The sequence below is a fragment of the Micromesistius poutassou genome (genome assembly GCF_964030765.1).
Source record: "Micromesistius poutassou genome assembly, chromosome: 8".
NCBI lineage: Eukaryota > Metazoa > Chordata > Actinopteri > Gadiformes > Gadidae > Micromesistius > Micromesistius poutassou.
The window spans coordinates 12694769-12721790 of NC_140278.1; the positions used below are offsets into that span (position 1 = coordinate 12694769).

General features: G+C 46.9%; 1 protein-coding gene across 1 annotated transcript in view; it reads left to right on the forward strand.

The window, feature by feature from the left end:
* The window catches only part of vps13b (vacuolar protein sorting 13 homolog B), a 322396-nt gene that overhangs the window by 13030 nt on the left and 282344 nt on the right, over window positions 1-27022 (forward strand). Inside the window, 5 exon segments of the mRNA XM_084471728.1 lie at window positions 5516-5633; window positions 13075-13242; window positions 14592-14773; window positions 15021-15195; window positions 24720-25015. Coding sequence (XP_084327854.1) covers window positions 5516-5633; window positions 13075-13242; window positions 14592-14773; window positions 15021-15195; window positions 24720-25015 — 939 coding nt within the window.

Here is a 27022-nt window from a genome sequence, read left to right on the forward strand (position 1 = left end):
AAACAAGAGTTTCAAGTAAACGGGCCTGGGTGTGTTTTGCTGACTCTCCTTCATTGAAGTCAAGGCAGGGGTGTTTATCTGGCCAATCTACATGACCATGAATGAGTGGAGTAGTCGGGTTGCGGTGTGGGGCTGTAAAGGTGAAATATGGCTTGGAAAGGGATTTAATGGAGAGATTAAAACGGCCCGCTTTTGAACATTTGGAAGCTACACATTAATTGTGGACAACATTCAGCTGAAACTTGGTCTCCTGTTTCCTCCTTAGAATGAAATTCTATAGTATGGCAAAGATGTTAAAGACTACAATTGTCTAATCATAAAACATTCGGTTGTGATCCAGAGTTTTATACAACTCCTTTATTTAAAAAGTGATTTTACAACCAGAAGGGATTTACTGTAGAGAAGATGTTTTAGAATTTATCTATTCAGAGTATTTGGTGTGTGTGTGTGTGTGTGTGTGTGTGAGTTATTGTAGCTAACACACATTGCAGTTATGTGTGTGTGTGTGTGTGTGTGTGTGTGAACGCTAAAGTTTGAACAACACATTGAAGGCTAACCATCTCCCATGATTCTGTTCTTCATCTTGCTTGTGCGTGCTTTCCTGTGCATGTAGGCATAGGTTCATGCTTGTTCATGGAGCTCCATGCTGTGAGAAGGTGTATGTATGCGTGTGAAACCATGCATCTGTTACAGTGTGTTTGTGTGTGAGGAGAGTATGTGAAACCCACTAGTTGGCAGCAGAGCCTCAATCTAGTCGACTGCTGTCTGCGATGGTGAGAGCGAGACCAAATGCCTTTAATCACAATGTAATGGCTTTCTGCATTTATTACAGTTTCATTAAAAAGCCATTAGTGGCTAATTTTAAGCTGGTCTGATGGATGTGTTGGAAGCCAGGGGAAGAGGAAAGCGAACTGAGAATTTGAGCTGATCGCAATGCTTTCATTCTCCTCCGCTTGGCAGACGCTTATGAAGTTAAAAGAAGCGACCATGTACAGTTTTGTCAATGGGTCTTTCCCATGAAGTGATCTGTAGCTCCCATCGCTATTGGTGCCAGATGGAAGCTTTAGCAAGAACCCGCCCCAGTTCCATGATATCATAACTAGAATAGTATAATATCCATGCTGCAAGCAGTGGTATGTGGTGACATGGAGCTAAGGCCTAAGGAGTATGTATTTCATTGAATCTGTTGATCGATAAAATTAAAACTAAATTAGAATTAGTCAATCATATTAAAGTGAGTAATAATGACCTTCTGATGGAGAGAAGGTGTGTGTGTGTGTGTGTGTGTGTGTGTGTGTGTGTGTGTGTGTGTGTGTGTGTGTGTGTGTGTGTGTGTGTGTGTGTGTGTGTGTGTGTGTGTGTGTGTGTGTGTGTGTGTGTGTGTGTGGCAAGACGTGAAGGTCTGATTGCTCTCCTCTCCAGGGACAGCTCTCGGTGGGCCATGACATGGAGGACAAGGCCTCACCATGTCAGGCCTGTGTCTGTGTGTGTGTGTGTGAGGTGGGGGTGCTGCGTCTGAGATAAGGAGCTATCGGGTTGCGGTAATTTATTTTCCCACTCCTCAGGCGTTGGGCCCTCCACTGCCTGGCCTCCACTCTCCAGGCCCGCTGCTTTGAAGTCAGCATGAGTCCACCAGCGACCTGTGGAGGAGCAACAACAATAACAGAGCCCTTTGTTTAGCCAGTGTCTGTCTGCTGCACGCTCCCATTAATCCACTGAAACAGTGTGAAATTGACCAGTTTTGAAAATGTTTGGGTTTTTCAGATCTGGCAGTAATTGGCCAGCAGGCATGGAAGCATGCAGCTCAAATCCCTGGCCAACACTTTTTTTTTGTGCTCCCATGCTAAACATCAAAAAATAAACGTATGTAAAAGAGGAATTGGGCCTTCATTTGTGTGGAAAATTCTTTTTTTTTTTGTTGGGGAAATGTATGTTGACATGAGAACCTAGGTAAAAACAGAGAAAATGACACTCTTGACCATGTTTTTCCACACACTTGACACTACATTTTTCCATATAAATCCACTTGAAGTGTAAATACACACCAAAAAAACATTATCCTCAATAATTAACTACACATGATTAACATCTCATTTACATAATTCAGTTAAAATAAATTGACAACTCTGTCGGTTTACATAATTTAAAACGCAACTAGTGATCTAAATAACTGTCCAAAAACAACCAGGGTGATTGTTGGGGAGGTGTAGGCAGTGGTCTCCTGATAGACTGAGCTGCTAGGTTTTGGGGGTCTGGCCCTCCAGACAGGCTTGACACTCTGCCTTCTGGTCTCTAATGGAGCCAGACGTCTGCAGGGGGAGAGAGGGTCAGGCCTGGCCTTCCTGTGCCCTAACCCTCCATGGGTGCCCACTTACCCTCTCAGTAGGGGGTCCGCCTTGCCTGTCACTCACACCACTTTTCCCACCATGCTGCCTTTCCCTTCTCGTTTTCTCTCTCTTTCTCTCTCTCACCTTCTCTCTTGCTCTCTTGCCTTCTCTCTCGCTCTCTTCTTCTCTCTCTCACTCTTGCTCTCACCCACTCGCCTTTTCACCCTCTCGCCTTCTCACCCTCTCTCACTCCCTCTCCCTATACCCATTCACCGTCTCTTTCCTAAACTTTCTAGTCAACAGATGAGTTGTTGTGGCTGCTACCCTAGCTCTCCTTCCTCTTCCTCTTCTGCCTCCCCCCCTCCCCAGCGACACTGTCCCATCCAAGGCCTTGCCGCGTCGTGGCAGGGATCAGCTTACCCGGGCAGCAGCTGAGACAGCCTCCATTTGTCCCAGGGCTTTCCTCTGGTGAGGCATGTTTCGTCCCCAGAGTCCACCACACTGCCCATGGTGACACTGAGCGCTTAATTGCACTACCGCCAAATTCGGCAGCAGGGTCTGTTTTTAGTGGCGGCTCGGAGTGGTTGAACCCAATGTACTTTTGGCCCGCGGGCCTCGATGCATTCCTTGAGATGGAGATATCAGCGAGTTATGGAGCGAGTATTTATGTTCCGGAGGAGGGCTCGCCCGAGTCATCTTGAGAACGGCCTTCGTTTCTTCACCACAAAGTTGCTGTAAACATAGTGCTGTGACTCTGCGTCGGAAGTGTGTGTGTGTGTGTGTGTGTGTGTGTGTGTGAATATTTAGTAACGTATCAACATGTTATTATTTGACGATATCTTTTGACTTGGGAGCTTGATGAGCTATTTATTATTCTTCCCCGTTGTGTTTACCAGTTCCCTCAACTTGAAGATGTTGAGGTAAAAAAAAAAAATCCCAAACCAAGCCCGCCGCGGCTGTGATGTTCAGCTCTTCCTCCAAAAGGTCCATGCAAGTGTAAATATTTCTTTCACTACTCCGCTGGCCTGCCATGGTCTGGCAGTGGCTTGTTTACGCTCCCACACTGTGCTGAACGTGATTGCTCTTTGAATGCGTCTGCAGCTTGAATAATGCAAGCTATGTTTAAAATCAAATCTTCGTTGGCCTCACGCGAAGGAGATGCTCAGCAGCAGCAGCAGCAGCAGCAGCACCAGCATCATCATCATCATCATCATCATCTGACAGTGACATCACACTAGCAGTGGTGTGTGTGTGTGTATGTATGTGTGTGTGTGTACGCGTGTGTGCGTGTGCATGCACAGGTATCACATGCTCAGGTATCACATGCTCTTTCACGCGTACTTGTTGGTTCTGGGTGCTATGCTTATCTATATGTGGAGGTATATACCCAGCAGTTGCATGCATTCATGGAGCAGCCAAATGTGTTTGGTTTTGACACCTCGGCTGTTTACATTACCCAGGATAAGGGGGTGACTTGACCCCCACCTCCCCCACACGCACCCCTACACACACTCGCATTCCCCCAACACACACACACACACACACACACACACACACACACACACACACACACACACACACACACACACACACGGCCCCCCAGCCCCACTCACTTTAAATGCTATCCACATGTGATCCCTCCCTGCTCCTCGCTCCACGGCAGCGTGTGTCTAGCTCACCGCCCCTGCCTGACGGTGAAGATTACAGCACCCTAATCACCCCACACTGGGAGGTTTACTGAGTCTCACCTTTACTGTTTGGGTTTCTTTCATTCTAACATCGTACTCTGTTCCTCTTTTTTTTGTCTTGTTAGTCCTTTTTGAATGCTCACCGTTTCTTTCCTCCCTCCCTCTTCCGTTGATTAATCCATTCTTTCTTTTGGCCCATTCTTTAATCCACAGCCCCCTGTTGTCTGTGGATGGGAAGACGACAAGGTATTGAGTCATTGGTGGAAAAGAGCAGAGGGCAAATAGAGAAGCAGTGAAACGTTGTCCACTGTCATCACGCCGGAGGGCTAATCCAGAGTGAAGGGGATTTGGAGTGCAAACTGTCTGTACCAGTAGTTGGAGAAGTAGCTTATGATTTATCGTAAAAACCAAGCCCACCAATGTTATTCCTGCGATCATGCTCCATTGAGTCCAGGCCTGTGAACACAAACTGTTCTCCCCTAGACCTTTTATGCCATGAAAGGCCAAAACTGTCATTAGAAGTCAGTCATTTTATGTACCATATTTTTTGTCACACACAATTTGCACTGTGAATTATTCCACCCGTCCCGCTAAGTCATTAATACAGCTGCCAGCGTAGTTGCGTGTAGCGACGTCATCTGGGCCAGAGCCTTTTAATTAATGACCTGGATTCCCTGCTAATTGCTCAAAGTCACCACCGGTTCTCTGTGGTCCGATGGCAGGAATAATATATGAAGCTGTGCTGTTGCTACTTAGAATAGATTCCCCCTTAGGAGTAGTCCATGAATCACTTCTCTGGAGTCGCCGTTAACCCTGCAGTAGATGCAATAAAGGTCAATGGCCTGCCTGATAGACACAGTCCACTGCATCGTGACCCGCCAACCCCACCACTGTTTCTCCTCCTGTCCCCATTGTTTTGAGTTCAAACCTCCATCGCTCCATGCCACAGAGCCCCCTTGAAGCCCCGGCACTCAACTGGCTGTAGCAATAAATAAAGACGCCCCAATCTCGGCCCATTTTGTTTATCTTCAGACTCATCTCTGAAGGGGGATGTCCATTTCCTCCTCATACTCGGAACACACACACACACACACACACACACACACACACACACACACACACACACACACACACACACACACACACACTGATGGGTGTTCTTGTTGCATTCCTGGGCTTAACAGTCCCCTCTGAGTGCTGATGACATGCCCTGGTTGTGGAGGAGAGGCCTTCCCTCATATCCAGGGTCTACAGTTTATTTGTAGAGCCGGTTGTAAAATGGGGAGGTGGAGGTGGAGGAGTGGGGGGTGGTTTAGGATCTCGTTGGGTGAAGATCCTTGCATACATACACACACATACCCCCCACCCCTCCGCATACAATCCTTCTCTCAACGTCTACTACATAACAGTCATTAAACGGCTGTGTGTGTGTGTGTGTGTGTGTGTGTGTGTGTGTGTGTGTGTGTGTGTGTCTGTTTCTGTGTGTTTCTCTTCAACCAGGATGACCATGAGAGTGGCTCCAGCTCCACAAGCCGCAGTGCCTCAGACAGTGTCAAGGCCCAGGCCAAGCCCCGCAGGCTGCAGCAGGCGGCCCCCAGTGACCCGGACCTGCCCCCAGGTGAGTGATGGCCCCGGGGCCCCACCGGGCTACCCCGACTCCCTGCTCCGGGAGTGACCCGGCGGTGCATGCACGGGCTCAGCGGGGGAGGACAGGGGATGGGAGCGAGAGACCGAGAGAGGAGATGCTGTTTACACTAGGCGTGAGGTGGTTTTTTTTTTTTCATTTTTACAATCTGCCCCCTTTACGATGGCTGGAGTGTGAATGCTATCATTGCACAATGCAAATGAAGAGCCAGCGTCACAGCGGGTACCATCATTACACCTTGATAGGAGTAGCAGCCCAATACTGAAACATGGGAATGAGAGCTGTAATTGGTGCAGAGGTTTTTTTTAAATCTCGTATGAAGATGCAGATGTGTTTTATTACCAGTGTTTGTTCCGAGAGAGAGTGAACAGAAAAGGGGCGTGTCCGTGTGATAAATTGCTGACTGACGTCTCTTATCAGCAAGGCCACTTGACCGAATGCCTCCTACAGGGGCCATGGATTCCAAGCCTGCCTCTCTTCACACCACCTCACAATGAGGGCCCTTGTTTAGCTCAGACAGGCCTAACGTCATAACCTTTTTTTTATTATAATAGTTTATTTATGGCTTTGCAAATTAATGCTGTTAGGTAATGTTTTTTAGAAAAAAAAAATCCCCAAATGGGGCCACCCAGAATTTTTTCACCTTTTTTGTTGAAATGAGCCCCCCTGTATTTGATTTGTACATATATTTTAAACCAGAGGAAGCCATAAAGATGTAATAAATAGTAAGGAACAAATGCGTTAACGTTCTATTGAATTATTTGTACAAATAGTTCTGCAGTTTGTGTTTCTGTGGTCTTGTTCAGAGCAGTAACTGCAGAGGGCCTGGAAAAGGGTGGACCACCTTTATTATGAAGTAATACCTCTTTCTATTTTTTACTGAGGGGATGGTTTTAGTTTTCATGCAGTAGAGAGACTTGCCCTCTGGGTTAATCTTATTCATTTAGTCTCCTCCCTCTATTGTTGTACTTTGGTGTTTTACAGTCATATGGTTTTATTGTAACCACATCTGGGGCTTCTCATTTTTATGTCAAACCCTCCCAAAATGAAAATAAAAAAATAAATATATATTTGATGACATATGATTCCGAGCCAATGCGTCTTAACATAGTACTTAAAAGTTAGATTAAAGCTCTGGTGCATACAATAACTGGGGGGGGGGGGTATATATATCAGTTTATAGCCGGTGGAGGTCTGGAGAAAAGAAGGACGCACCTTGAGGAGGGAGCGGGAGAATTACAAGATGGAAACAAAACGCATAGCTCTTAGAGTTAAAAGAAACTCTAGCGAGGGAGATGGAGCTTTTAGGAGCCAGTCACAGTTTAACACCCAACCTGGAGTCGCTGAGCCCAGAGCCCCATTATGTATGTGGACGTATGAGCCTGTTCTGCTGCTGCTGCCTGGCTGGTTGTTTCTGGGGAGGATCCATTTCCAGGCCTGACGCTATGAGATAATATCTCTCCCCAGCTGTTAAAGCAGGGAACCTCCCACCCCAGGGCCTCCCTCTGGGCCCGACTCCAACACATCTACTCCTGTGTCTGTGTGTGTGTGTGTGCGTGCGTGTGTGTGTGTGTGTGTGTGTGTGTGTGTGTGTGTGTGTGTGTGTGTGTGTGTGTGTGTGTGTGTGTGTGTGTGTGTGTGTGTGTGTGTGTGTGTGTGTGTGTGTGTGTGTGTGCGTGCATGAATGCGTTTGTATGCACATACACCCCCTATACCTTTCCTGCACTGCTGCACTGGATCCATTACCGCCTGTTAAGACAACTCTGGAGTCACGAGTCACAGCAGCTCGCTAAGTAAAGAAGGTATATGATCGCGGGTAATCCCACAGGTTCCTAGGAGATATTAATAAAGAAAAGAGGTGAAAGGCAGGAGAAGTAAGGCTAACCTGCTAACCTATGACTCAGCCGGAGGATGTTTTCCTTGAACGAGCTACAGAACAAACCTGTTATGGATATTGTAATTGTAATTAAAGGATGTTTTTTTTTTAGAAGTCGGGATATGCGGCCAGGAATCTCGTGGCAACTTGTGTAGGCGATATTGCTCATCCCCAGTCAATAGGCTTGCGTTGTTTAAAGTTTGCCCTTGTGAATACCAATATCCCACTCGCCAATCCCCATGGTGTCTTAAGGAAGTGACCACCATCCACAATGCCTCACAAGGTTGTCCATTCATTCACTTTGTAGCCATGGTAGTGAGCCACGACTTGAATACACCGGAAAATAAATATGACACATGTGTCATTTTCTTTTTGCAAAGTATTCTCCTAGAGCTGATTTGAATTATGGGATTAAGAGGGGGAAAAAAAGAAGAGCTCACGTTTCCTTTTTTTTCTCTGCTCCGAGGCGTTCTTTGTTCCGTGTCCCTCATAGCAGCACACATTGTCTTGTTTTAGTGCGCACTCGTCCTCCCTGTTTACACCACATGCTTGCTTGCCTCAATTTGAATTGAGTTAATCACATCACAAGCTCACCGCTTCTGTCTCAGCAGAAACGGATAGCCGCAGACTCCCTTGTTTAAGGTGTGTGTGTGCGTGCAAGTGTGCGGGAGTGTGCGTACACATGTCCGTGGGGCAGTGATTGAAGAGCCATGTCTGGACTCTTCGTCAGCATCAACGCCGACAAAACCTCCGGCAGGCATCTGCTCCCCCCCCCCCCCCCCCCCCCCCCACCTTCCCCTCTTCAAAACAACCGAAACAAAACACAACCGACACTAGAAAGCCGCCACCGGCAATTATACAGCCATTTGGCTCTGCTCTCTCACATGTTGCATGGATTTGTCCTCCCTGTTCTGCCCGCGGTGGAAAACTGCCAGCGTTCAGTCGTCTGCCATGTGACTGGTAGCCACGCAAAGACCAAAGACCAAGTGTTCCCACCTTGGGCGATCCTGCGAGTGATTATGTTTACGGCTGCCGGTGGGGGACCGGGCGGCCACTGTTGGAGAGAAATGCAGAGCTCTCTTCCTCTCTGCCGCGTCCCTGCTTGGGCCTCTGCTGCACGCTCTTGACCCTTTAACACTCGGGGTCAGTCGTAGTATTTTGTTGTGTAAACAATGGCGTCACGGCACTGAGGTTGGTGCTGCGATCACTTGTCTTCCTTCACTTATTTCCGCGTCACATGAACTGCCGTCGTCCCTTCGCAAAGCCCCTCTTCAAGTGCAAAAGTTAACGTTAAGTTTATTTACAAAGCAGCATTTTCTCTGGGTTGAGTCATCCTGTGCACATGCTGCAAACGGGGGGGACACATCCCATCTGCTTCGACGTGATCCCTGGAGTTCACCGGCCATGTCCACTCTCTCCACACACACCATGTGGTCACAAGGTTACAGGACGATGTTATTTAATGCTCATTGTCCTTACAGTGTCCTTGAGATCTCGCTATGATTTATTCGCCTGACCTCTCCGCCACTACGTGGTGTGGCTCTGGGTGTTGACTGGGTGTTGCCGGCTATCCATTGGCACGGTCTGGCGTATCTCTCTCGCCATGGCATCGGGAGCACTACAGCTCTGGATGACACCCCACTCCCCACTGACCAGTAAACACACACAGTGAGCTCCAGAAGCACGGCCTGGGGACCAAGCATCTCGTCCTCAACTCTGTTTGCTTTCACAGCTGTTGTATAGAACACATTGTATCTTCCCGGCATGACAATAGAGGAATGAACACACACACACACACACACACACACACACACACACACACACACACACACACACACACACACACACACACACACACACACTCTGAGGCAGTGGTCATTTGGAATGCCTGCTGCAGCATTCCTTCAGGCTTTTACTGTCTTATACGCGTGTGTCTGGTGTGTTTGTGCACACGCTCGTGAGAGCTTACTCATATGTGTACGTCCAGTGCGGTGTGTGCATTCTTCGTCTTGTTGCGTGTAAGACTTTGCATGCATTGGAGCCCCCGCACCCCCCCCTTTGTGACAGCCGACCAGTCCAAAAGTATGATTGGTTGAACAGCAGAGCATAAGTCCTGTGTCCAGTGCTACTGCATTGCTGGTACTGGGGCTGCTGCTTAGAGGATAAATACAACAGCTGTTCCGGTATTAACGGGAATCACAACTCACATGAATGGAGGACATGGTGTGTGGTGTTGTCAATGGTGGCAGACTATAGGTTGTGCTGGAGCACTACCATACCGCCGCATGGAGGCTACAATGTGAAGCCTGAGGGGTAATGGGGCACATTGTTGCTAATTCTGATTGTACAATTATTTACTGATTACAAGGAACTTCAAAGGAAGCCCAAGCCCCAGGTTGTAGGAGGATGTGTTGATCCTTGCAGTGATTGACCTGGCGCCTTTCCCTGCTGGGCTCCAAATGTCCACCAAAGACTGGGCTTTGTGTGTGTGTGTGTGTGTGTGTGTGTGTGTGTGTGTGTGTGTTTAATAATGCTGTATTAAGTAAGCCTTGCGTGCTAACCCAACACGCTGCTGTTAACGGTCGGACAGGGCCTTCTGCTGGTTTCCAGTCTCATCAGGCTTGGCAAGCAGGGTAGAAAATGTAACCCTCTTTGACTGGGAGAGGCAGAAAACAGCACCGTATTGTTAACCTCTAATCTGCAATTAACTGGGATTCAGGAGAAGCAGGAAAAAGGGGCTGAAGGACAAGGCTGTATCAACAGTTTGGTGCTGGCCGGGTGTGTTTTAATGCGACGAATAGCTCATGTTTGGCCATCTGGAAAACCTGCAGGTTTTATCACTCTGCTCCTGGAAGTTGAATAAATGATCCTTAGGAGATGTAAATAGGGATTTATGGAATACTGGGAATAATCCGCCACGGTTGAAAGGCGCTGTTGTCCTACAGTAGCCAAGCATTCTCATTCTAATAGGTTTCTGGCCACGCCACGAGCCGTGGCAAGGTATTCATTGTGGAACACCACTGTAGGATCAGCATACTGTATATTTGTTTGACAGACTTGTCAATCTCTTTCTTGCTGGCTAATAACTGGCACAGCTAATAGCTGCTAATACTTTCCATATATAGGGAAGCAGGCGAACGTGGACAGTGTAGTGTTTCTTTCCTGTATTGCACAGAAGAGAGTGCTTGGCCTGAGCTGGGATCACATAAAGGAGTTGGTTTTTCCACTCATTTTATGGTTGAACAATTTTAAGTGGGCTCCTTCCCCGTGGGCCGCGGCACAGGTGCTGGCTGTGTCAATTGTTTACAGAGGTTCCGAGCGGTGCGGTGGCTCACCCCGAGACGGACAACGGGACAGACCGACAGACAGGGGGGGGCCCAGAGCCGACGCAAGACGAGTAAAAGAGAGAGCCACAAACAGGCCTCTCCGAGAGGAGAGTGAGAGAGAGAGGGCCCCTGACATGGGTAAATTGGATCCAGAGCGGGAAATAGCAGGGGGTACAGCGCTCGTTTTACTGCCCAGTCTGCAGGTGCAATGTGGGCTTTGGAAGCCCGCGGCCACCCACCCACCCGCACATACCCACACGGCCACATTCATGCACGCAGCAGGCATTTACGTGCTCGCTACACATGCAAGTGATGAAAACACAGTGTGTTCAGGAGAATTACGGCAATCGCTCTCTGCCACGTTGTTGAGTCAAGCAGCAAACAAAGTAGAATTTTCCCAATTGGATTATGCTAATGTGTAGCCCGTCGTTGTGTACAGAATGGCTGAAAAGCGAACGGATCCATTGAAGTATTCCCCCCCAACACAGCCATTCACCTCAGCGCTCCTCAGTCCCCCGCTGTGACATGGTGTCAGCCACGCATGTAGATACAGGAAGACAAACATTTGGTTTGGAAAATAAGGAATAGGCATTAAAGGTTTATACGTTTTAACTCTGAGTGACTGTGTTTAACAGTACATGGGAGGAATGAATAAGGCCCTTCGTCCCCTGGTTTAGGAGGATTTATTGCTGTATATTTTCATACTTTATGGTCGATACTCCCCTGTCTGCAATAGTTTTAGTTCTTTCTTACTTTGGTGAGTAATGACCTTACCATGTATGTTTTCCCTGCAAAGCTTCTGTTTCTGGGCGTCACTGAGGCCATTAGGAGGTCCTGGTTGCACCGTAGCATGGCTCCCCCGGCTCGGTTGAAACCCAACCGACGGGGCTGCTCCGTCTCTCTCACCTCCCCCTTACCAGCACCTCTCCGACACCTCCCTAACCATCCCAGTCCGTTCACCGCAGATTCCCCTTTCCTATTCCTTTCTCGCTCCATCATCGCAAAAATGAATCAACCCAAATCCCCTTCCTCACAACGTCTGGCGAGTCTAATTCTATCCATGTTGAACCCCCCCCCCCCGTCATACGTTTTAATAGTCCATCATGTGTTTATACAATAATTACAATGAATGGTTTCCTCGCAGGCTGTTTAGGTGTGCTAAATGAGTCCTTTAACATGTAGGTTGAGTCGTCACACTATCAAGTGAACGTACAATAAAAATACTTTCAACACCAGACGCCCATTTGTTTAGCTTCTCCCAGCTTGTCATTGGCCTGCCAGCAGAGATCATTCATTTACAATCCTAGCATTCTGGAGGGCCAAAGTTTCTCTGTGCTGACCGTAACTCTCCCTCGAAGTGTGTGTGTGTGTGTGTGTGTGTGTGTGTGTGTGTGTGTGTGTGTGTGTGTGTGTGTGTGTGTGTGTGTGTGTGTGTGTGTGTGTGTGTGTGTGTGCATATGCACGTGCGTGCGTGCGTGCGTGCGAGCGTGCGAAGCCTGGTCACACTTGCACACGTGTGCAAGTGTGTGTTTTAGAGTTTGTGTACATGGGAGTGTGACCAGGCTTCCATGCATGTTCATGGAGAGGGAGATATATAGAGAGAGAGGGAGGGCGGGAGAGCTGTGTTTGGAGCAGGGTTCGTGCACGCTAGTGTAGGGCTGAGCCGGGCCCCACATCTGAGAGGGGAAGAGAGCCCTTCAGAGATCCATAAATATGGCTGAGATTTGTGGCCGCGCTGAGGCACAGTGAGGGCCAGCAATGTTTTCTTACAGATATTTAGCCCCTACTCCACTTGCTCACGTCCAAGCCGTAGACCGAGAACTAAGGAATAACATGTCAGGCCCGCCGCGTATTTACAAGCCCGGTAGGATGGAGGGGTCAGCGGCAGTGAGCCCAGGCTTTCAGGGAACCCAGGCCAGGGTTTCAGTCTTTCACTGTGTATCAGCACTAAATTAACGTGTGGCTGAGGTGCATACCTCTCTACTACTGTGTGTGTGTGTGTGTGTGTGTGTGTGTCTCTGTGTGCGTGCGTGTGTGTGTGTGTACGCTGGCTCACCCTGGCCTGCCTTGGCAAATGTTTATACATCCGTACCTTGGTGTAAGGTGATTTATAATGTGAGTTGCATGAGTGCATATTTGCACATGTATTGCACATCTCCTTACGTTTTAACTTGCTGTGTGTTTGTGTGTGTGTGTGTGTGTCTGGTTGCAGGCTACGTGCAGAGCCTGATCCGCCGCGTGGTGAACAACGTGAACATCGTGGTGAACAACCTGATCCTGAAGTACGTGGAGGACGACATCGTGCTGTCCGTCAACATCACGTCAGCGGAGTGCTACACCGTCGATGACGTATGGGAGAGGGCCTTCATGGACATCACCGGTGAGGGATCCGACCAATCACAGACCTCGTACCCCTCCCCATGTCCGCAATCAACCAATCCCTGCGCTGCGAGGAAAAACGACAACCTTTTGTGCATGAGGTTTATTTGAATGTGAATGAGTGTTTATAGTTTATTCAAACCCAGGCCAAACAGATGTATTAGGGCCACCGTTTAAATGTCAACAGCTGTTTCAATTGACAAAATTATCAGAGTTCTCAATCTGAGAACAGCGTTTTGTTTTTATAATGCTTGCGAGAAATTTTCCCCGTTGAGGAGCGAGCAGTTGTCCGTGCCAAAGTAAGCCTCCGCAAACAGAATAATCACCAGCTTCTTTTAACCTGGCATTGCTTTCAATATTGAGACCCTCTATAGCTGGGGTCCTTGGACAGATGAAGTGATTGCAAGGTGACTAAAGCCGTAGACATTTATTGGCTGCGATGAGATGCTCTGAGGCTGCACAATCACAACAACTATTTAAGGAGCGACCATTTGGGCAACATAGAGTGGAAGATGGACAGGATGACTCTGCTACGTTCTGGAAAGTTCTTATGGACAATCCCTCACACACACACATACGTACCACTTAGTTGGACCTCTTGTAAATGCCACACTTCATAAGAGCCCTGGGGTGTCTGCACAGTGTCTCCCCCCCCAGGCTTCCTATGTTTGAAGGAGGCTCAGAGATAATGAGGATTTACTGCCAGGGCCTGCTCCTGTGTGTGTGTGTGTGTGTGTGTGTGTGTGTGTGTGTGTGTGTGTGTGTGTGTGTGTGTGTGTGTGTGTGTGTGTGTGTGTGTGTGTGTGTGTGTGTGTGTGTGTGTGTGTGTGTGTGTTGCTCACAAGTGGATCTTTTCCTGAACACTTGTGATTATTATGAGTGGTGTCTGTCGAACACATGCATCAGAGCTTATCCAGTGGTTCCCCACTGTTTTTGGCCCTGGACCCCAATTCAATGAGTTTGCGACCCAATCTTTAACTTTAGTGCATCTGCTTCGACACATTTTGTTTTTCTCTAATCAACATCTGCCAGTAATATAAATTTCCTGGTAAAATTGTGTAATCACTTAGCTCCACCACACACTAAGTGATTAGTAGTTTGCTCGTGGCTATGAATCATTAGGCAGTCAGTTTGTATTTACAGGACATCTAAGAAAAATATGGTTTGCTCAAATGGATCATCACATATCCATAGCTTATGTCAGCAGTCTCCTGCATCGGTGGGGATGCAGGATGCATCAGGGGACCCCCAAGTGGGGTCCTGACCCCAAGGTTGGGAACGACTGGTCTAATCCATGTCCACCTCTTATGCTACCTGCTCCTCACCCCATCCCACTCCACCCCACCCAAGCCCCCGAGCTGGTCCTGAGGAAGGTGATCAACTTCTCAGACTGCACGGTGTGCCTGGACAAGCGCAACGGCAGTGGGAAGATCGAGTTCTACCAGGACCCCCTGCTATACAAGTGCTCCTTCAGGACACGCCTCCACTTCACCTACGACAACATAAACTCTAAGATCCCCGCACTCATCAAGGTGAGCGCTTTTTCTGGACTACGCAGCCTTCATACACACCCACACACATGCTCTTACACGCACACGCACGCATACACATATACATGCATGCACACACACACACACACACACACACACACACACACACACGCTCACACACACACATGCTCACACACACACTCACACACACACACACACACACATGCTCCATCACACACACGTGCACATGCACACTCACACGCCTCTCTCTCTCTCTCTCCCTGGGCAGATGCAGACCATGGTGGAGAGCCTGAAGCTGTCCATCACCGACCAGCAGCTGCCCATGTTTATGCGCATCCTGGAGCTGGTCATCGCCCTGTACTACGGAGCCATCGGGGCCCCCCGGGATGGCGATGCGGACGAGGGCAGTGGGCTCATCAGAGAGACGGTCGCCACCTTGCCTGGTGAGTGTGTGTGTGTGTGTGTGTGTGACGTGCGTGCAAATGGCAACTTTAATTCACTGGTGCAGCTTTTACTTGTTTGAGAAGAGAGGAGGTATTTTGGAAACTACCCACCAACAATATTTGTTGGTGTGTGTATTTGTGATTTGTCATGGCTGTTTGGACTTAAAGAATATTAAGAGCGGTTCACCAGCTACTAAGCGGTGATGTGGATGGCTCTGTTGCTCCATACATGCAGTTATATTTTCCAAGGAGCGTGTGAGACCTCTTCTGTTTGTGTGCAAGTTATTTCACAACAACTCCTTCCCCCCCACAGTGCTCCATGCAGCCACGGCCACAGTCGTATTTCTCCAGCAACATTTACAAACAGAAATCAAATTCTTTAACAAGCCATGGGAACAAGCTGAATTTCCCCCCCCCCCTCCCGGCCCCCTACTGTGCTCTCGCTCACCGTATGTGAGTGTATGTGACTCTTCCCCATGGGGGCCACATGTGGTCTGTCATCCCTGGACGGGACATTGAACATCACTTTGACCGTGGCACAGGCTCCTCCTCCTCCTTCGCCTCCTCTTCCTCCCGCTCTTTCAACAAACAAAGCGCCCCGCTGTGTAACCCAACGCGCATGAGGGGAGGACGGGCCAGGAGGAGAGAGTCCAACCCGCTCTGTGTCTCTGTTTGGGACCATAGAGACACTCTAAACAAAGAGAGCGTGCGTCCACCGTATAGGGGGAACTGGTTTGCCTTTCGGGGACCGGAACGATGCACACTTTTGCACGCATGGTACCATAAAGAGTCAACGTGGTTATATTTTTTAATACGGGTTTATTAACAAAGGAATCGATGCAGACGTGTACTAATAATCAATGACATGCATGTACTCACAAACATGCTGTCCAATAGTTGTTTCTGTCTAAAAACTGAATAAATTCACGCGTCACATGCTTTTTTTTTTTGCACGCTTCTCCACATCAAACTCATGCGTGATAATTGTAAATAACTGCACTTGTAGCACCAGAGAATCATCCAGGAGGAGGGGGTGAGGTAGTGGGTTGGAAGAGGAGGTGCAGGTCGTCTCAGTCTCTCTCTGTGTCCCTGTCTCTGTGTGTCTGTGTCTCCCTCTCTCTCTCTCTCCGTGCCTGCCTGCTGGGCCTGGTGCTTCAGTGGCGAGTTGGCACGGCTGCCGCTTCTCTTTCCGATGCCAGATGTAAACCTCTGTGTCATGGCCCTGCTATGCGGAGCCTCTGAGAATGAATTAGTATCCCATCGCAAAAATATACAAGAGGGGACCGGCGTGTGGAACCCGAGCGGGCCCAGATCTTGTTATGCTGGAAGTAATTGACGGAGGAAGGGGTGGGGTGGGGTTGGGTTGGGTGGGGCGGGATGACGGAGGAGGAGGGTTTTCGGAATGAAACTTGTCGGGCTTGTTTCACATATGGCTTTCAATATTAGCCCCCATATGTTGTTTATTTATTTCCTTTTGAATTCAGCTTAGTGAATTTGATGGATTATTTATTGCGGCAGTGCTGATTAATGGCGAATAACCGGTGTTTGCTTGTGATAAGATCTCTATTCCTCGATATTCAGCTACACTAATGTCCCTTGTGCCTGGCTGGGACTGCCTGAGTATTTATTTATAAGTTGTTAACATTGTGAGTATTCATTGTTGCGTGGTTGCTGGAACACGATACCTGTGATTTAACCCAGTACTTCATCACATCTTATTTGATTTCCCCCTCGCTAGCGTGCTATGGGTTGGAGCGGTGTGTGTAAGTGTTCTCTGTGCCCATGAATGCACATGCGTGTGTGCATGCAATGTGTCCCTGTGTCTGTCATTCGGTCTTTGCTAGCCGCTTTTAGTAACTGACTCTACTAGGACAGAATGAAGGCTCACTGTGTGTGTGTGTGTGTGTGTGTGTGTGTGTGTGTGTGTGTGTGTGTGTGTGTGTGCGCGCGTGTGCCTGTGCCTGCGTGTGTGTGTGTGTGTCAAGAGTAATGATTCAGTCTGGATCTGCATTAATAGACCGTGACTTTTAATTGAACAGGGTTCTTCCTAGAGGGTCTTCAAAGAGAATATAAATGTTCCCCCTATTTGACAGTATTTTTCTTTTGGTTGAATTAACCATGTGGAAAAAGTCTTGTAATGTGTTTATGTACCCGTGAATCACCGTGCTTGCGTTGCTTATAGGTAGCGGCCAATGTTTTCATTAATGAATAGCCCACTAATAGGTGAGCGGTGTGCGTCTCACCAAGCCATCAGGCAGGATTAGAGAGGGGCGGCATCTCTCGTGTCTAAAACTCAACAGCTTGACTCTGAAACGCTGCAGAAGGTTCAGCGGTTGGAAACATGGATGGCGAACACGCTTGAGTGGACCAGCTGGTCACGGCAGAGAGCACTGCACGTCCTCAGAGTATGAGAAGAATTAGCTTCAAAAGGCCTGTGGTGAAAAAAGTGTGTGTGTCTGTGCTTTGTGTAAGAGATTGAGCATGCAATTGATGATGAGGTTAAGTGTGTGTGTGTTTATGTGCATGGGCATGTGCCCGACTATACAGGCACGCATGCACACACACATGCACACACGCACACGCACACACACACACACACACACACACACACTCCCTTGTGTGGCCACTTTAATATTATCCATATTTTATATATTTTTTTAATTCATACTCCTATTTTCTATTTTTACACGGGTGTTTAAAAGGCCACAGGGTTCCCATGTCTGGCATGGCTGTAGTGGAAGAAACATGTCTTGATATGAAATAATGTGAAAAAGGAGTATCTCACATTCCTGCCCAGAAAGAGAGATTTCAAAAGCAAGAATGATCTTAATGTCAGGCTGGCAGTGTCTAACTCAGTTAGTTTGTATCCTGGTACACATGTTTTTCCCCTTTACTTCAGTATGTCTGTTCTTCTGGCATGTAGCCCATGAGAAAGAAGTAAAGGGAAAACATGTTACTGCAGGGGATGTAAGAATAGGAGGCGTGTTGGTTGCTGTACATGCGTGTGCATATTTACACGCTTTGTACGTAGTCTTTATGCGAATAGGAGAATTGCAAGCTCCAAAACATGCATCATATTTTGTTATGTGTGTTTTTATTGGCGCGACGGATTTAGAATTAGCATAGATCATTGTCTGCGCACACGTGGTGGCCTTTAGCTCAGGGGTCAGGTGACCAGTCCACCTCCTTCTCTTTAAACATGGAGGGACATCTACTGGCCTGGGAGGGCACTGCCTGCTCTATCACTCACTGCGTGTTTGCTGCGTGTGCTTCTTTGCTACACTCGCTTTTCAGTTTTTTTCCCCCTCTTTCGCCACCTATATTTCTCATCTCACTTATATTCACACGTACTCTCACATACACACAAACTCGCTCACTCCCTCACTTACTCACTCACTCAGACACTCACTCACGGACGGACGGACAGAGTTCTAACTACCTGGAGAAAATAGGATTCTGGGGGGAGTTACCTGACGGTACAGCTGTCAAGCTATCTCTACCTATGGGAAGTAATTCACTTTTTGCCTTTTTGCAGGGTACCTTGATTAAACACACGTGGTGTTTGTATCTCAACTGCCGAACCATGTAGTCTTCTTGGAGCCTTTCTCGGATCAGGCGTCTGGTATTTTGCACTCAGGATTAACACTTCAAAGTCTTCTTAAGTCGGCAAGTTGTGATCACTTGATTTGTAATTTCGCTCCTATTTTGATTGCCCGGGTACTTTGGATCTCTGGACTTGCAGACGGATGTAGACGTGAAGGGAAAGGGCTTAGTGCCTCAAAACTGACACCTCAAAGCCTTTCACTGGAGAGACACCAACCCCGTGAAAAATAAAGAAAAATTAGCTATAGAGTTGGACTGGGAAAGAAAGAAAAAAAGCCCATAACATGGGATTTCCGACTGCCAATTCGCAAAGTGAAAGATTTAATTAAGAATATGTCATAATTTTCACCGCCTAAGCCCCTGGGATCCTCCGCTGTGACCTCACAGACTATATTGTTTTCTCGCGGAGGACGTGGGGCCGAGTGGAATGGGATTACACATTCTTCCCCACCGACGTCAGCCGTCCTTTTCTGCATGTGCACATGGACACGGACACGATGGGCCCGAGGTCAAAGGTCGGGATGATTTAATGCCCCCCTCCCCCAGCCCAAGCCCTACCTGCCGTGGGTGTGTGCTTGTTTGCGTGAATTCAAGAAAAAACTTTTTACAGTTTATCCGTTATCCATCCCAAGACAGCCATATGACTTACTCAACTGTCCAACTTCTTGGTTCTGAATCAAGCACGCATTCTTCCTCTTCAACCACATGCTCTGTTACATGCTACACACAACCAAAAGGCCTGCCCAATTTTGTCATCCACGGCCCTCATTTTGTTTTGACATGATAGCACTCTTGAGGCTACTTAAGTTAAAACCCTTCCCTTTTGATTCAAGATTCAAGTTTCAAGAAATTAATTTGTCACATTAACATACTTACGTGTACAGTTAGATGAAAGTGATTTTCCAATAAGAAGAAGCACCACTATTTGCAAAAGTGATGAATGTAAATAAGGGATCTGTAAAAATGATGGTGTGTTTCTGTGTGCATAGTCTGCATGTGTATAGGAGGGGCCATGTGTGGAACTTGCTAGGGGTCCTGGTAAGATAAGTATTCCCAACCCTGATAGCCTTGGGAAAGAAACTCAACATCTCAGTCGCTCTGTTGTAACTGTGTAAGTGCAGAGGCGCTTGCTTGACCGCAGCTGCTGAAACAGTCTGTTGTTGGGGTGGTGTGAATCCTTCATGATCCTATAGGCTCTGGTTCTGCACCTCCTGGTGTACAAGTCCTGCAGGGAGTGTAGTTCCAATAGTGTGTTCATCCGATCGCAACGCTCTCTGCACAGCCCTCCTATCCTGAGCAGAGCTGTTGCCAAACCAGGCAGTGATGCTTCCTGTCAGGATGTGCTCTGCACCCCCAGAGTAGAAGGACTGAAGGATCCTCAGAGAGGATTTCTACAGCTGTCTGAGGTGATAAAGGCGATGCCTTGTCTTTCTCACCTCACCAGTGTCTGAGTGTCTGTGTGTGTTTTCTGCGTCTGATCCTCTGTGATGTGGACTTCCAGATATTTAAAACTGCTCAACCTCTTCCAAAGGAGTCCCATCAATCCCATAGCGGTGTGTACGTAGTGTTTATCTTCCCTGCTTTGCAAGTGTCACGCAAATCTAGATCCACGATCTGTGATTAAATATAAAAATGTACGAAAGCAGCCATTGCTATCACTCATCGGTTCGCTCGGTCCAACAAATACAGCAGCCAGCCTCACTTGCTTGTCTGCACACCCTTGTCTGTCTCCCATCGTGTGTCCGTGCCAGGACTCCACCCTTTGTCCCTGACTGAGCTTCACCAGCCTGGCCTGTGTACAACTATCTGCTCCTCGGTCTAACCAGACATCCTCCTCCTGGATGTGGTCACCGCCGCAGCGACCTGTGGCCCTGGGCTCCCTGTGGCCCTGGGCTCCCTGGTGTTGTCGGGCCCAGCAGGGGGCTGGTCTGACTGCAGGCCAAGGTCCCTCCTGTCAAGATGCGATTTGACAAACGTTGACCTCTGACCTACACTGTAATGGACTTTTTCTCTCTTGTTCTCTCTGTATTTATTTATTTTGCCCATTAACATGTGGATACTGACACAGTCTCTCTCTCTCTCTCTCACACACACACACACACACACACACACACACACACACCACACACACACACACACACACACACACACACACACACACACACACACACACACGCCGCTCTCACACCTGCATGTTGGCAGCGGCTATTGTGAAAGTGCTGTTGAGAACAATGTTTTGTGTGTTCAGTTGACAGTTGCCGCAACTCTCTTTGAAAGTTTGCCTCCAGATGTGGGGCGAATTCATTTTGTGCACTGTAATAGGCAAGGCAAGGCAACTTTATTTATATAGCACTTTTCATACACAAGGCAGACTCAAAGTGCTTCACATATAAACATTGTCATACAATAAAAGAAAATAATAGATAAGTAAAAAAGTAAAATAGATAGGAAATAAAGGCAAAGTAAAAAAAAAAAAGCATTTTAGAAAGTGCAATGTATTTAAGAGCAACAGTCTCTGATACCCACGTCATGCAATTTTCGGGACTTGGCCTGACCAAAAGGAACTTGGTCCTTATCCTGGGAGTCTGACCCAGACACACGTCGTCTCTCCACGACCTAAAGGAACTTGGTCCTTACTCTTTCACATTTGTCGGGACTCCGACCCAACCTAAAGGAACTTGGTCCTTACCTATGTCGGGACTCCGGCCCGACCTAAAGGAACTTGGTCCTTACAGTTGGGACTCCGGCCCGACCTAAAGGAACTTGGTCCTTACTCTTTCACATTCGTCGGGACTCCGACCCGACCTAAAGGAACTTGGTCCTTACCCACGTCGGGACTCCGGCCCGACCTAAAGGAACTTGGTCCTTTCTCTTTCACATTCGTCGACACTAAAGCAAACATAAAAGTCTTCAGTCTTGTTGTAAAAGCTGGCAGAGTTGGGGCAAGTAAATCCTCAGGGAGTTTATTCCATCTATTTGTTGCATAGTAACTAAATCCTGCTTCCCCATGTTTTGTGTTGACTCTGGGGATAATTAACAGATTGATCTCAGAAGATCTTAGTGGCCTAGAAGGCTTATGTAGTGGAAGCATATCAGTTAATCAGCATATCAGCTTAATATCAGCAGTTCCAATTTCTGCAAAACAAAATCTAATTTTAGGGTAAATGGTTGGTTAAATTATTTGGGAAAGAACAGCTGAGTTGTACTTTTAAATAAATGCATCTGCAAACACCGTACATCAAACACATATGTTCTTGACACAGACATCGTGTACAAGCCCATTACTTTTAGGATTGATGAGTATTTGATTGTGAGAAAACATAGTTTTATCGTGAGTGTTTAAAAGAATGAATGAATGCGGGTGATGCTTGGTGCGCGTGTGTGTGCGCACCCATCTGTTTAAACACACGCAAACTAAACACGCATAATGCAGTCCATGGCGATGTATATTAATGGGGGGACACATGCATATTATGAACACAAGGATACATATACAACGATAATGTATACAATACTGGTAACAAACAATGTTTGTTAATGTATTGCTGCATATCATTAAATAGACCCACAGTTGCGGCCATCAAGGACCGCGTCCACATATCATATATGTTTTAAGTTGTCAGTTAAGTTTTAAGTTTAAATTTACATGATCAATCAGTGTTTCTGAAGTTGGAGAAGAAAATGCTATTCCATGTGTGGAATAAATTTGGCCATAAACTGAGCCATTTGAAGTTTGAAATTCATGTGGTCATACATCTGTCTCAGCGGAGAATGCAAACCCGCTGTCAAATTATCAACTCGCCAAGTCAAATGCGCTGGGTCTTAAAGGGGATGGCAGGTGGAACTCTCATTGGTTTATTGCACGTTACGCCCAAAACACACCTACAGGTTTCAGCTCAACCCATTTTAGATTTGCGCCGGGCGCAAAGCTCATTTATCCCGCCGTCATAATAGCAACAGCGCCGTAGAACCGCCCACAAAGTACTTTGACTTTGCGCCTTGACGTCTGTGTTTTAGACCGTCTAACTAGGGCCCTTAGAGTTTTTTTTGGGAGACCTGTAAGGAGACCATTGCAGTAATCAAGCTTGCTAGTGATAAAGGCATGTACAAGTTTTTGTGCCCTCTAAGTCTTGCTACGTTTTTAAGGTGATAATATGCATATTTTGTAACTGATTTGATGTGACAGTCGAAATGTAAATCTGAATCCATGATAACCCCTAGATTTCTGGCTTTGATAGAGGTTTTCAGGGACAGAGAGTGAAGGTGTTGGGTTACTTTAAGCCTTTCGGTTTTAGCACCAAATACAATTATCTCAGTTTTGTCCTCATTTAGTTGAAGGAAATTTCGGCACATCCAGTCTTTGACTTGCTCAATGCACTGGCACAACAGATCTATGGGCTGATAGTCATTTGGTGATAGCGATACATAGATTTGTGTGTCATCAGCATAGCAATGATGGTCAATATTGTTATTTTGCATGATTTGCCATAGTGGGAGCATGTATATGTTGAATAGAGAGGGTCATAAGATCTAACCTTGTGGGACTCCACATGTCACGTTTGTTGATTCTGAAACGAAGGTCGCCAATGGAAACAAAGTAGTTCGTATTTTGTAGGTAGTACCTAAACCAATTTAAGACCCACCCAGTTTTCTAATCTGTCCAAAAGTATTGTATGGTCTACAGTGTCAAATGCAGCACTGAGGTCTAGTAGCATTAGTATTGAGATTTTGCCAGAGTCTGTGTTAAGACAGATGTCGTTTACAACTTTAATAATCTTGGTGCTGTGAAGGGGTCGAAATCCAGATTGGAAGGTGTCATAGCAACCAGTTGCCAGGAAGTCACTAAGTTGCTGGGGGACAACTTTCTCAATGATTTTACTTATGAAGGGTAGATTTGATATTGGTCTGTAGTTGTTAATAATAGAGGCATCTAGGCTCCGCTTTTTTAAAAGAGGTTTAATAACTGCAGTTTTTAAGGCTTTTGGGAAATTGCCTGATTGGAGAGAGTTGTTAACTATTTGCAATATGTCTATTGCTAGGCAGTCAAAAACATTCTTGAAGAGGTTGGTAGGTAAAGTATCAAGGCAACAGGATGGCTTAGTTGTGTCACAGTTTCCACAAGAGTTTTAGAGTATGACATTAAAGCATGTCATTGCCACATTACTTTTGCCTGAACAGGGTGGTACCTCGTTACTAGCCTCGTTTCAAATAAAGCCACTGTCTGTTGCAGTTTGGTGCAGTCTGTGCATTTCCTCGTCTCCATGCCAGAGACATCCGAGTATAGAGGCATGTTGGCGATAGGAAAATCCAAGGCTTTTGTTGCGGTCTGATCCGCTAGTCATAAAAAGTGCCAAAATGTATTGTTGCATCGAGCGATGGAGGTCAACGGAAACAAACGATATATTCTTAGGTATTATGATCATAAAATAAAATAAAGTAGACCTGAATGAAGAATTAAGTAGTTTTTTCCACTGCCTAGCGGAGCTTCTGGAAACATGACCTCTCTCTCTGCTGCCTCACTGAATAATCAAAAATAGAAGAAAACAACATATATGATATGCATAAACAAAAGACATTCTCTCTGGACAATTTGTTCTCTGAAAATGTCTCATTAATTGAACAGTATTATTTTTTAATGTGTTCGAGGAATGCACTTCAGAGCTAATCTACAAAGAGCTTGAATACATTGATGGATTGCATCTTTCTCACGACACGGCAAAGATACATTGTTTTGAATCCATGCAATAAATAACCCTCCCTAGATATCCTATGATGTATTGTGTTACACTGCACTTTAACAAGCTGATGTTATTGAAATTGTTCAAATTTTTTAAGGCTGCAAACCTTGAGCTGTGATGCTACTACGCTGCCTGCCTTGCGGCTTACTCCGTTTACTGAGACACTTATTCATCTGCTTCAAGGTATGGACTTGGAAGAGGACAATCAGGGGATGGCCCGGCCGTTCTCCAGCTCCGAGCTCTACATGCAGCCCGGAGGGTCTGACGACCCGATGGACGAGGGCTGGGTCTCCTGGGCGTGGTCCTTCGTTCCGGCCATCGTGGGTGAGGAGGACGAGGAGGGAGAGGAGAGCGAGGACGGCACCTACCACCAGAGAGAGCCGGGGTCCAGCCCGAGTGGCACCCAGCAGCACATGCAGCCTCGAGACCCCATCGTCTCCATAGGCTTCTACTGCACCAAGGCATCCGTTACCTTTAAGGTAATTCGTCCCCGTCGTTATGTTGTCCACATGTTTTCACTCGGCTGTGCTGCTTTCTTTTTTTTTGTCGTAGATGATGTTTTTCATTGGCTACTAGTTTCAGTTTGAACCGTGGTGTAGACAGATGCCTGGGTGCCTGGGCTGTCGATAACAAAATACATCAAGGATGTATGTTTTTTTTAGGCCTTTTTTTTTTAACATTTCCTTAAAATCAAAACATTTTTTGGAAACTGTATACATCACAAATTGGCAGGGCAATCTACAAACGTACATCGTGCGTACAAGGTAGGAAATAACTCAGTCAGGAGGAGGATTAGCCAATGGCACTGATTCAAGAAGTTAAATTTCCTGAATCTGGCCTTAAGATACAGTTGTGTTAGCAATTAGGACTTTCTAATGCCTCCGATTTTTCATCTTCCCTTCCCTGGCCAATTCCGTCCCTCCAATGCTTTCTTGCGGTTACAATGTAAAGTCCGGAGCCCGCTCCCAGGGAGGTTTGTGTACGTCTTTCCCCTCCATGTGCGGTTCTGGGCGGGGAGCGTACGGGCAGCCGCTAACGGGTGTCTCGGGTCACGTTAATGTCTCAGACATTATACATGCTATGATTACTATTTAGAAAGCCATCCCAACGGTAATCCCGTGCGCTCACTCAGAATAGTTGGAATTCATCTGCATTTCCCCTCAGGTTTAGGCTGGTCAGATCGTATTTCTACCCTAATGTGTGCTGTGCATGTGTGTGTGTGTGTGTGTGTGTGTGTGTGTGTGTGTGTGTGTGTGTGTGTGTGTGTGTGTGTGTGTGTGTGTGTGTGTGTGTGTGTGTGTGTGTGTGTGTGTGTGTGTGTGCCCCCTGCCCTGTGTATGTATGTATGTATGTGTGTGTGCATGTGTTTTCAGTGCGCTCCTAATAATGTTTAAATTGTTCCTGTAGTGTTTGAGTTCTTTTAATCAATTAATTGCCTCTTGTCTGGAGTAATTGCAGACAGCTGAGTTTTAAATGCTTTCCCCGCTCTCATGCGCGGAAGCGTTTAGTTTGAGGGAAACGTTCTGCTCTTTGAAGAGCCACTGCAGGGACCTGAGGTTGACGTGCCTGTGGAATCAGGGAGGTAATTTCTTCGGATCCTGATGCATTACATCCCGATCCATTTGATCGGAAAAGTTAGACGTGTAATTTTAACGACGCGCTACACACATCACGTGCAGTCTGAGGTCAATCACCTTCTCTCCCTTCCTGTCAGTTGTAACACACCTGCAAGAGGTATCTATGACAGGAGTTTGAGTTCATTTTTCCCCCAATTTCAGAAACACTATTTCCTCTAAACTTTTCAATGTTATTTCTGGCAGTGGAAATTGGATTTGTATCAAAGAAATCCTATTCTGGTTTCCTCTACAGCTTTTAAATATTTTTTTGCTCTTTCTATGTCTCACTTAAAGTACCCAGACCTTCATTTAAAGTTTAGAATAATGCATTATTTTATTCTATAAATCCAGTGTTGGCTAATCTGCCACAGTAGCTTAATTTAGTGATTTATCTGTGTTACTGTGTTGTTTTAGGCTTCAACACAGTCTGAAGAACCCCTCCAACCCCTCCTCGCTTCCCCTTCTGTTCATCCACACTAAGGCGGCCATGTTGTTTCTGGATAAACCATAAGTCTGCATCCACTGTATCTGAGGGGAAAAGCTGCTCCTAGGCTAATGATCTTCCTTCCCCATTTGTTCTGTGTTGTTGTTTTAAAAGTCCCTGCTAAGCGGGTGTCCTGAGTGGGCTCTGGGTCGGCCCTTGCTCCCTGTGCGTGAATAAACCCTCCCGAGTGGAGGGAGGAAGAAGGCAGCCAGGGCGATGGGGTGAGGGGATAGAGTGTGGGTCGCTGTAATAAGGCACAGCTGCTTCCAGGCCCTGCACCTGCTTCCTGTGTTGGACACCGCCGAGTTCTCCTCCGAACACTGGATTCCTGAAGCGCTCCGTCTCCCGTTTAATGTCAGGGGGATTCATGAACTTTCTCGAATCAC